Below are 10,856 nucleotides of genomic sequence, written 5' to 3'. Positions count from 1 at the left end.
GCTCTGGCGAGCCCGAGGTCAGAGAGGGGCTGGGACTGCTGCAAGATGCGGAATATGTGAAATTTTTCTTAAGAAAGGATGTTCTTTGGTGTTTGATCCGCCTCTTCTCCCAGGCAACTAGCAACAGGACAAGGGGACATAGGGTCAAGCAGCACCAGGGGATGTTATGTCAGACATCAGGAGGAATTTCCTCACAGAAAGGGTGATTAGATATTGGAATGGGCTGCCCAAGGGGGTGATGGAGTCACCGTCCCTGGAGGTGTTCAAGAAATGACTGGACGTGGCACTCAGTGCCATGGTCTAGTTAAAAAAGTGATTGGTCCAAGGCTGGACTTGATCTTAGAGGTCTTTTCCAACCTAAACGATTCTGTGATTGCGGGATCTGGAATCAAAGAGGGGAATCAAGGAGGTGGGATTGGGAGCTGGAGTCAGGGGCTGAAACAGAGGAGCTGAAAGTAGTGTCTGAAACTGGGGGTCTGGGATGTGGGGCTGGAATTGGGGGGGGTTGGATTGGGGCTGAAATTGAGCAGCTGAAATCAGGGGGAGGGAGTCAGAGGAGAACCGAGGTCAGGAACTAAAACTGGGGGCCCCACAGCAACTGGCTGCCCACCCCTCTCCCCCATGCCACCCCTTCTGTCCCCATATCGTGCTCCCAGGACAAGCTCTCCACATGCCTTTATTGCAGCAGGGACCGCAGGGACCCCCACCTCCACCCACACCACCCACCCAGGACCGTGCACGGGGCACGCATCAGCCAAGCCCCCATCCCACACCCCCTGTCCCCAGCTGTGCTGGAGGGGGACACACAGCAGCAGGTGACAGTCCCCAATGCCCCCTCCATGGCAGCATCCTGGCTTCAGGGGCTGGAGCATCCAGCATCTCCCGGGTGGGTGGTCCTGGTGAGGTGGGGGTCACCCCACGGCCCCCTGCTCACAGCCACTGCAGGGAGAAGCCCTGGCTGAGGCTGATGCCAAGGTCACTCACGGTGAGAACCTGTGGGGGGAGAGGAGACATTCTGGGGTACAGCCTTGGCAGGAGGGAACTGGAGAACGCTTTCCCCTAAACCCTGTTATGGCAGGACAGCCACACAGAGTCCTCACCCCCCTCTTTGGCCACACTGTGACCCTGGAGGAGGAGAGGTGGAGACCCTCAGGATGGGAACCCCCACCCAGGAAAGGGCACCCTGAAATGGGGCCATACCTGGTTGTCCAGGTAGGAAAAGGGTTTCTCCTGGCCGTTCAGGAGGACCTTGCTGGGTGGCTTCTGCACCCCAAAGATGCTCAGTGTGCCAATGGTGACCTTGGTGGCCTCAGTGCTGGCATGGAGGACGGTGGAGGTGAAGATATTCTGTAGGAAAGGACAGCATGAGCTCAAGGTGATCAGGTGCCACGGGACCCCCCACTCCTGCCCTCCCTACCAAATCCCACCTGTGTGACATTGAACACCACGTAGGAGTAGTTGCCTTGCTCGAAGGTGTCCAAGCTCTCGCCATCATCCCAGAAAAGGTCCCCCCATGCAGTGGCATGTGAGGACAAGGCCACGATGAGACGCAGGGGGTTCCCTCGGGTCACCTCTGTGGTGGTTCCTGGTTTCTGGGGTTCAAAGACATGGATTCTGTAGGGCCATTTGCATGGGGGTCCAGGACTTGAGGTGCTGGGGGACACATATGCGCTGTGGACAGCGCCCAGGGAGGTGACACTCACCTGGGTGGGCAGGACGGAACCTTCCCGGATGTGCAGGTTGAGGTGCTCCAGAGGGGCTGACATCTTCAACATCTCCCCACTGCTGTTCACTGAGGAGCCCTGGGGAGGCGGCGAGAGACGTGGGTGTGAGGGACCAGGGCTCAGACACGGGTCTGCGGAGCAGCCATCCCCGCCCCTTCCTCCATCAGGGCTTGCTGGGCTCAGCCAGGGCCTCCCACCCACAGCCCCAAGAGGGTCAAGCAGGGATCACCCGGCCCCCAGCCAAATGCTGTGATGCTCCTCACCGTGTAGAAGTCATACCACATGCCTTGGGGGACATAACCTGTGACTGAGTCCACCCCAGGCTCCAGCACCGGTGTTACCAGCAGGCTCCGGCCCCACAGGAACTGCCTGTCCAGCTCCCATGTGGCCACATCCCAAGGGAACCTGTGGCAGGACGGAGATGCCGCTCGATCGGCCGCTTCTCCGTGATTCAGCCCACGCGTCTCCCCAGCTCCCGGTGGGGATGGTCTTACTCAAAGAACAAGGGCCGGGCAACAGTGTCCCCTTGCAGGTGGGCATGGTGGAAAAGGGTGTAGAGGAAGGGCAGGAGGGAGTAGCGTGTCAGCAGCACGTCCTTCATGGCCGTCCTGGCTGCGGGGCTGAACGCCGTTGGGTCCTGGGCCTGCGGGAGATGCAGGGAGTCAGCAGCTGTCCCACCCCCAACCCCACCTCCTGCATCCCCCATTCCACATCCCATATCCTGCATCCCACCCCTAGGACACCTCCCACCAGCCACACTGTCCTGGACCTTCTCGTTCTGGGTGTTGTGGTTGCGAGCGAAGGGGTAGAAGGCACCGAGCTGCATCCAGCGGGTGCACAGCTCCTCCGAGGTGCTGCCGGAGAAGCCGCAGATGTCTGCCCCGACCAGCGGGATGCCAAAGAGGCTGAAGCTCAGCAGCCCTGAGGGCAGGGACAGTCAGCAGGGCACAGTTTTAGAGACATCTCCAAACAAGCAGAAAGCTCTCGGCGTGCTGATAGGGGGTCTGTGCCACCCACCTGGAATGGAGTAATACATGTCCTTCCACTGGCTCCGGTTGTCACCCAGCCAGTGCCCTGAGTACCGGCCCTGGCTGGGGAAGGTGGAGCGGGAGATGACGAAGGGGCGCTTAGCCCGGATCTGGACTAAAGCGCTGGAAAGCAACAGGGAGAGTTGGGGGCAGAAGGTAAGAGCAGCCCGCCAGGTGTTTGCTTTATCCCACAGCAATCAAGGAAGAATTCCCCCCTGGCAGAGGGGCGGAGGGTCAGCCCGAGCAGTATGGGAAAGGCATGGCTCCAGGACCAGCCGCATCCACCCATCCCTCCCAGGGCAGTGTCATCTCCCCTCTTCTCCTGGGTTATTCCCATCCTGGAGGCTGTGAGCAGCCAGAGCTCCTCCCCTTCAGATCAGGCACTCAAATCCGCATCTTTTTCCTACTCAGCTCTGAGAAGGATTTTGTCCCAACCCATCCCCAGGCTGCCAGGAAGCAGGATGCTCAGGTACCTTGCTGTGGCTTTGGCTTCCATCAGCCCGTAGAGGTTGTGGAGGTTGTAGTGCACCGAGGCTTTCTGCTTTGCTGAGGCACACACCGTCTTTGCAGAGAGGGAATCGCCCAGCACGGCTGCCAGGAGGGAGAGCTCAGGTGGACCCAGTGGTGATGGGATGCAGGGGACGTGGACTCCCCAGACTTGCTGGCTCTGGGTCAACCCTCCCACAGGAACCAGCTGTCAGTGCCAACCCAGTGCTGAGAGCTCATGCAGATGGCCCCATCCTGCACCCTGGCATGGCGCTAACAAATGTGCATGGCTTAAGCACGGATACTGGCACATGCAAGTAGGGATGGAGACATTCAGGGTGTAAAAGAGACACAGTGTCTCTTAGAAATTGTTTTCCCCACCACACTCAGTTGGCAGCGCTCTCAAAGCACACAGTACCTACCAGCACAGCCTCCTTACCCGGAGTGTAGGGTGGGCTGTCGAAGTCTCCCGGGGGGCAGCCATCCTCAGACCCATCCATGAAGTTGGATGGCTCATTCATGTCCTAAGCAAAGAAAATTGTGGAGCAATTTCAAGGGTGTGGTTTTGGGGATTAGTGGATAGACCTGGAAAAGCTGTATTTGAGGGACAGTCCTGCCAGGACACACACTGGGCATGAGCTGGGCAGGGAGCAACCCAAGGGCAAGGAGGGACTTACGATCCAGAGGCCGTCAAAGGGCACGTGGGCATAGAAGTGCTGCAGGTTCTCCAGCCACCACTGGTGTGTGTCTGGGTTGGAAAAGTCTGCGAAGGCAGTGAAACCAGGCCAGACCTGTGGGGACAGCACAAATGCACAGGTTCAGCAAGCAGGGGATTTGTGGGGAGCTGCCATGGGGAACAGGGTACCACAGCATGCCAGGGATTTCTTCTGGGGGTGAAACAGGCAATGAGACAGAAACCCAGCCAATGCTTCGAGTCCTGGATGCTACACACACACAGCATCCCTCCTACCTCCACGGTACCAGGAGGACCAGGTGCCGCGGAGCCCCCATAGTCCATGGGCAGTGGCAGCTGATGGAGCAGCTGCTCCGCCCCCACTTGCACAAGGCCTGATATCACCTCACCAAGAACACGTCAGGGAAAAGTAAGGATTTTTCTGTGCTTTGCCTCATTCCAGGAATTTTAGCCGATTCATTTTCCCCCATGTTTTTAGGCTATATCAAAATACCCCTCCTTGGAGATGGCGAGGGACAGCAAGTGGGAGGAAACAGCCAGGGGGGTCAAAGTGGGAGGGAACAGCTGCAGAGCAGATCTGGAGGCATGTCGTCCATCACAGACAACCTCCCCTCACCCCAGAAACAGGAAGGGAGAGAAATCAGATGACCAGCCTTAGGCAGCACTGCTGACTCCGTTAAGCTCATATGACTTCCACAGGCTCATCTGCTGAGCAGGGGCTGGCTCCCAGGGCTGGTGAAGACACCAGGAGGTGACACATGAGGATAAGGGCTGAGCCAGGCTCTGGCAATTATCCCAGAGAAGTCCCTTGGCCACTCGACTTTCCCTCCATTGTGATGAAATCCCAACCCTGGTACTGCACAACCCACGGGGCTGGGATTTCCCCCTGGAGCTCCTCACCTGCCCGATGAGTGGCTGCCCTTGTGTGGTGTTGAGGAACAAGCCCCGTCTCAAGCCTTCATCAAAAGGCCAATAGGAGCCGTGAGGGCTGGTGCTGCTGATGCCAGGATCCTGGGGACAGAGCAGAGGGTTAGTGCCACCCCAGGCAGGCTGTGGCTCCTTACCCTGGCCAGACCGGTGTGATTCACAGAGAACCCAGACAGGGTCAGCCAGAGCCCACACACAGCGGCTGTTTCCCCCCAAGGGGAAGAGAAACTTGCTTCAACACTTCCAGGCATGTTTTCTAAAATGCCACTTCTGCAAGTCCCCAGGACCTGTTACAGCATTTTGGGGAGGGGGGGACAAATACAAGAAATCTTGTGCTCATGCAAGAAATGTCAGGTCATGGACAGGCTTGGGCTGCCACAGAGAGTTCAATGAGGAGGAAATCCAACTTTCCCCTGCAAGGACCTGCTGGTCCCCACTGCCCCCAGCAAGCAGAACCCGTGCCCTCACTTCTTGCAGAGGGAAGAAGGAGCATCACAGCCAGGTCACAAGATCCCAGCACTTCTGGGGATATGAGGGCACCTGAGCTGAGCACCCACAAGTTAAACTGCCTGACCCACAGTTCCTCCATTCCTCCTCTCACAGGGGTCAGGGTCATCCTTTCACCCACAGAAAGGCAGGAGCACAGCACAAGAACCTGGCCCGTGTTTCCACGGTCCCTGCACTAGGGGCATTTCCAGTGGCAGTTTCCAGCTGCCTGACCAGCACTGGGAACTGGCCTTCTGCAAAAATCCCCAGGGCTGGGGATGACCAGCTGGGACCATGAGCATCCCTTACATCCCTGTCTCACATCCCAGCTCTGCAGCAAAGACAGCACAGTGGGAGAGGAGGGGGAATACCAAGATCATAACGTAGTGCTGCCCATGTTTGTGGAGGTCTTGCACCAGCGAGGGGAGGGAGGCAAACTTCTGGGAATCCAAGGTGAAGTCCCGGTACCCGTCCATGTAATCGATGTCATTCCACTGCGCATCCTGCGGGAAGGAGACTCAGGAATGGGTGATGGAGACTGGATCCCCTGCCCCACAGGCCCGAGGGGTTACCTGGGGGATCTGGTAGTTCCTCATGGCTCTCACGGTCTGCCAGGTCTCATTGCTGGATCCGTAGCCCCAGCGGCAGAGGTGGAAGCCGAGGGCCCAGAGGGGCGGCATGGCTGGGAAACCTGCAGGGGGACAGTGGGAGCATGGATGGGGTTTCCCAAGATGACAGCAGCATCTCAAAAGGATTAGAAGGTAAGGGGAGAGGGAGGATAAAAGGTAATCACTGACCACAGTGTGCTGGAAGGGCTGGGGATGGGATGGCTGGGGGCTGCTGATCCCTCCCCAGCTGGGAGGGTTGGGGATGGTGGTGAAGCTGGGGTGAGACAGGGTGTGGGCATGGGGAAGGTGCCTACAGATAGCTGTGTTGGGGTGTGGGCACTCACCTATCACCTGCTGGTACTGCTGGATGACCATGTTGGGATTGGGCCCCAGAAAGATGTAAAAATCCAGCACCCCTCCAATGGTCCTCCAGGTCAGGCCTGGAGCAGGCTGCAGGGCCACCTCTTTGAGTGGGAAGGAGAAGAGAAAAAGCTAGTGACAACTGGGGAGCAACCCCTAGACCTCAGCCCCCATGATGGGGCCCAGGCAGCACCACAGGCAAAGCTCAGGGGAATAGAGAAATCCCTGCCTTGCACTCAGCAGATCCTAATGGGTGTCTGGAAGCTTAAATCATCACAGCCCAGAGAGATCATTCATTTATGCTATCTTGAAAATCTGCTCTTTAAGCTCAAATCTGTGCCAGCTTCCACTGCTGGACGAAGACTAAGCACTTAAGTGCAGTGCTTTCCTTCATGTCCTCCTCCAAAATCCCCTCCTAAGTGAATCTAGAGCTACTCATACAAGCAAGCATGGGGGAGCAAGGCCTTTCCTAGGAAGGGCTTTTCACATGGAGGAGCTTTTGCACCTCAGCTCAGGTGGCTGCATCTCACAGGAGCTCCTCCTCGGCAGCATCACTGCAACAGAGCCCAGGACAGCTGGAGCTGCCGGAGCCACGGTGTGAGCAGCATCGTCCCAGCTGGCTGCAAGCAGCAGCTGCAGGGAGGGACGGGTGGTCCTGGTGCCGCCCCCAACACGGCAGGAGCCCGCAGGAGCTGCTGTGTTATCAGCTGGCACACACGGGCAGATCCCATGGCCGCAGCTGGCGCAGCACAGCTGGGAAGAGCGCGGGCGACAGACGGCATTCCCCAGCTGCACCCGAGCCGTGCCCCACCACCAGGCCTGGGGGCGAGGATATCTCGGTGGAGGGGGAATGGGCATGGACCTGCATGCAAGGGACTTGCTTTCCTGACGGCAACTCGGCAGCTGGGCGTGTGGTTAAACTGCTCGGCAGTTGCTAAAGAGCCTCGCCGTAGCCAGGAAACAGATGGCTGCGCTCAATAACGGAGCCATCAAACCACATCTTTCCCTTTTATGGCTTCCTCTCGCCCCAAGTTCCCAAACTGGCCACTCGAGCAGCTCTCATCTGTCCCAATCTGCCAGGTCCTTCACCAGAGACAAGCTGGCCCGGGGGTCCCCTAGACACCTACCCATGGCGTTGCTGTTGAGGAGGAAAACTCCATGAGCATCTCCACCCTCCTCCATCAGCAGGTAGAAGGGGTGAGCGCCGTACAGGTTGAATGATTCCTGCAAGGAGAAGGTGCCAGGTAAGACAGCAGAGAGGGCAAAGCAGGAGAGCCCCATGTCACTGAAGGTGAATAAACGACCCTGAGCTGCATATGCTGTCACCACCTAACCAGGCATCTGTCACTCCTCCAGAGCATAAGGCAGGGAATGAGGATAGGTTTGGGGCTGCTGCTTAAGGCTATGGGAAGCTGCTTCTTCCTTCAGCTCAGGGGTTGCTACTGAGCTGGGCTGGGTGAGGGGGAAACCTCCTGCCTCACCACAACACATTGCACGAGGAGTAGGGTGGAGCGGAAACACCCAGTGCCCTTGGAGTGCCAAGAGCATTTTGCAATTGCTTTGAAATCCTCCCTGGCACATACCTGCCCCTCAGCCTCGACCATCCCCAGCCTCTCCCAGTGCTGCTGCCCTCCCCTGACGTGTTTTCCCAGGGTTTGTCCAAAGCACAGGAGAGTGACACCCCTGTCCTCACCCCCTGCACCCCCACGGGGAGAGGGCAGATGTACCGTGGGAGAGACATCGCGGGCCCACAGTGTGAGGGTGTTCCAGTCCAGGCTGTGCAGGAAGCTGCCACGGTGCTCCCCCAGCCCATAGAGGAACTTGGATGGGAGTGATGTGGATATCTGGAGAAACTGGTCAGCAAAGATCAAGGGGGCCACGGTGGTGTTGAGCCTGCCAGGGTGACACCAAGGAAGAGAGAGTCAAGAGAGGATTCTGGGACTCATTAGGATCCATTTATCCATCAATAATTGATCTCTTGGCCCTCAAAGCATCTCAAGGGGCAGTCCAGCAGCACATCCCACCCTGCATCCAGCCCCAACACCTTGGTCCAGGAGCAAAGTCGGGTCTGGCTGGACACAAGGCATAGCCTTAGCCCAACCCAGCCTGTCCCAGCACAGCACAGCCTTCCCTTTGACACAGAAGTTTCCACCCATGTTATTACTAACCACCAAGGTGATATGGCCATGGGGTTTCTCAGCCTGCTGTCACTGGTAAGCAGCTCCCAAGTACAGGATGGACCACAGCCACCAGCAAATGGGAAGGAGGAGGAAAGGATGGGATCCCAAAACACACTGGCCAGACATTGCCCAGCTGTTGGTGCTCACCACCAACTTAGTGTGGGCAAAGCTGTGGAGGTGACAGAAGCTGCACAGCAAAGTCACCCACAGTCCTTTTCCACATAAAGCCTGGAGCTGTGGGTGTCCCTATAACTTGGACAGCTGAGGAAACCCAAAAGCAGGGAGAGGAGAAAGCCACAACTGTTCTCTGGCCATTTTCCTGAGCCACCAGGTCACTTATCAGTGATGTGCTGGGACCTACACAATGTTTGGCTTCTGTAGGACCTGGGGAGGAATCAGCGTACTGGGAAGTTTTTGGAGAGGTGCTGATCCCACACAGCTCTGCCATGGCCATAGCTGCCACATCCCCATGTGAGCACCGCTCAAAAGACGCAAGACAAAGAGTAATAATTGGCTGGAGATCTCACAGCATGGGTTTTCCTAATGAAAAACCTTTGGGAAGCATGCTGGAGCCTGCCTAGGGTGGGATAAGCTTCTCCCCACCTGCCACAGCGTGAGCAGGAGGTGTGTTCTTACAGCACTGTCCCTGTCGCCTTGCGCTGCAGCAGCACCCCAAAGGGGTCCCAGGAGAAGTTCAGACTGTAGATGGGGTTTTCCGCTCTCTTCATCACCCGGGGAACATCGAGGGGAACCTCATAGCGTGGGTTGGCTGCATCTGTTATCTGCAAAAGGGAGAAAAAGTGCTTTAAAGACCAGCAAAGCAAGAGGGCAAAGGGCTGGAGATGCTCATTTCGCCCCACACAGCCATGCCTGAAGCACAACGGATTCCAGGCTTGGTCCAAGCAAGGGATGGTCACCTATGGGATGACAGGTGCAGGGGTCAGGAGCACAGTCACAGGCTCTTGAGAGCAGCCAGCAGGAAACTCACCTTGATGTGCAGCCGCGTGTCTGTCTCAAACTCCACATCCAGCCTCAGCCTCTCGATGTCCCGGGGGTAATAGGCCTTCTCCCTTCGCACCAGCAACCCCGCCATGCCCAGCGCTGTCTGATTGAGGCTCTCCAGGGTGTAGCTGGGGAAGTCAGGGGGATAGAAGCACCAGGGCACCCCCCGCTTGCCCTCTGCTGGTGGGGGAGTCTGGATAAAGCAGCACCCTCGGTTTTCACAGAGCTCCTGGGTCACCACCACCTGCCGCTCGGGGTAGCAGTCAAAGCGACGGCTCTCAGGAACCAGGAGACATTTCGGGGGTGGCGTGGGTCCGAGCCAGCTCCCCGATACTTGGCGCAGCACCCAGACAGTGATGGTGCTCAGCAGCACAGCGACCACCAGCAGCCCGCTGCCCACCCACCACCGGGCCAGCTTCCCTCGGCCGGTGGGCAGCGGGGCAGCCCCTTCCTCTTCTACCCGGCATGCTGCTGGCTGTGTTGTTGTCAGCTTCTGGTATGACTTCATTGTCCTGGGGCTGGATGGAAGGGGAGATGGTGGCAGGTGTGAAGGAGACAGAGGGGGAGAGCTTGCCCAGGTCTCAAGGACAGCTTCCCCCTCTCCTGATGCCTGTGGCTCGGGCAGAGCCTGCCTGCCCCAGCACCCTGCAGCATCACATCTGCATCTTTGGCCAAGATGCGCCCGGCAAACTCAGCAAAGGAGGGCTTTGCCAAAGTCAGGTGGTCCTGACCCTGCTAAGTGTGGGGAGATGCTGACACCCGACTGTCCACCGGACCCAGGGAACAAAGCACCATCTGCTTTTGGGAGGTGCCAGAGTGGCCTCTCAAGGAGTTTTTCTCAGGTCTGAATCCATGGGCTGCAGTGTTTCTGGGGAAGGTGCAACCAAAACCGAGCTTGCTCTGCCTGTAGGAACAGAGCTGGGGTGCTGAGAGCTGCGGCTCCAAGGTGTGGAGCGGTCTCTGCTCTGAGCATCTTCTGCTCCGAGCGTCCTCTTCGAGCATCCTCTGTCATCATCATCCAAAGCCCTGACTCAGAGGTTTTAGACCCGGGGATGGCTGGGAATATGCCATTAGTCTTTGCTTTCCACTGATAAAAGCTGATTCTAATAACCTCTCAAGCAAACACCTCCTCGACTCTAAGCAAAGGAGGACCCTCATGTTCCTGATGAGTTTGCAGGGAGCAATCTCAGCACCTTAAAAAAGCGACACAACTTTCTTCTCTCCGTCTCCTCACTCTCACTCAGACCCTCCTCCCCTCACCCTGCTCCCTGCAAAGACTCAGAAAACGGCTCTAATCCCCCACAAACAGGTTTATCCCCCAGCAGCGCTCCCCCAGCTCGACCACCACGACGGCTCAACCC

General features: G+C 57.7%; 1 protein-coding gene across 2 annotated transcripts in view; it reads right to left on the bottom strand.

Moving 5' to 3' along the window:
* Positions 1 to 658: 658 nt before the first annotated feature.
* Positions 659 to 10,856, bottom strand: part of LOC103615433 (lysosomal alpha-glucosidase) — a 15,438-nt gene continuing 5,240 nt past the window's right edge. For both annotated transcript variants that reach the window (XM_008633480.2, XM_017734115.1), the window contains exons 2-20: positions 9,482 to 10,013; positions 9,130 to 9,275; positions 8,041 to 8,206; positions 7,441 to 7,537; positions 6,298 to 6,417; positions 5,918 to 6,036; positions 5,717 to 5,848; positions 4,833 to 4,943; positions 3,916 to 4,029; positions 3,678 to 3,762; positions 3,226 to 3,343; positions 2,742 to 2,875; positions 2,494 to 2,645; positions 2,219 to 2,367; positions 1,988 to 2,129; positions 1,704 to 1,802; positions 1,428 to 1,592; positions 1,201 to 1,347; positions 659 to 993 (exon numbers count right to left, since the gene is read on the bottom strand). In XM_008633480.2, coding sequence (XP_008631702.1) covers positions 931 to 993; positions 1,201 to 1,347; positions 1,428 to 1,592; positions 1,704 to 1,802; positions 1,988 to 2,129; positions 2,219 to 2,367; positions 2,494 to 2,645; positions 2,742 to 2,875; positions 3,226 to 3,343; positions 3,678 to 3,762; positions 3,916 to 4,029; positions 4,833 to 4,943; positions 5,717 to 5,848; positions 5,918 to 6,036; positions 6,298 to 6,417; positions 7,441 to 7,537; positions 8,041 to 8,206; positions 9,130 to 9,275; positions 9,482 to 10,003 — 2,781 coding nt within the window. In that variant the 5' untranslated portion in view covers positions 10,004 to 10,013 and the 3' untranslated portion in view covers positions 659 to 930. The remainder of the gene's footprint in view (positions 994 to 1,200; positions 1,348 to 1,427; positions 1,593 to 1,703; positions 1,803 to 1,987; positions 2,130 to 2,218; positions 2,368 to 2,493; positions 2,646 to 2,741; positions 2,876 to 3,225; positions 3,344 to 3,677; positions 3,763 to 3,915; positions 4,030 to 4,832; positions 4,944 to 5,716; positions 5,849 to 5,917; positions 6,037 to 6,297; positions 6,418 to 7,440; positions 7,538 to 8,040; positions 8,207 to 9,129; positions 9,276 to 9,481; positions 10,014 to 10,856) is intronic.

This window comes from Corvus brachyrhynchos, unplaced genomic scaffold (genome assembly GCF_000691975.1).
Source record: "Corvus brachyrhynchos isolate BGI_N302 unplaced genomic scaffold, ASM69197v1 scaffold5, whole genome shotgun sequence".
Classification (NCBI taxonomy): domain Eukaryota; kingdom Metazoa; phylum Chordata; class Aves; order Passeriformes; family Corvidae; genus Corvus; species Corvus brachyrhynchos.
The sequence above is the reverse complement of the archived record's forward strand: the minus strand, read 5'-3'. Positions and strand labels throughout refer to the sequence as shown.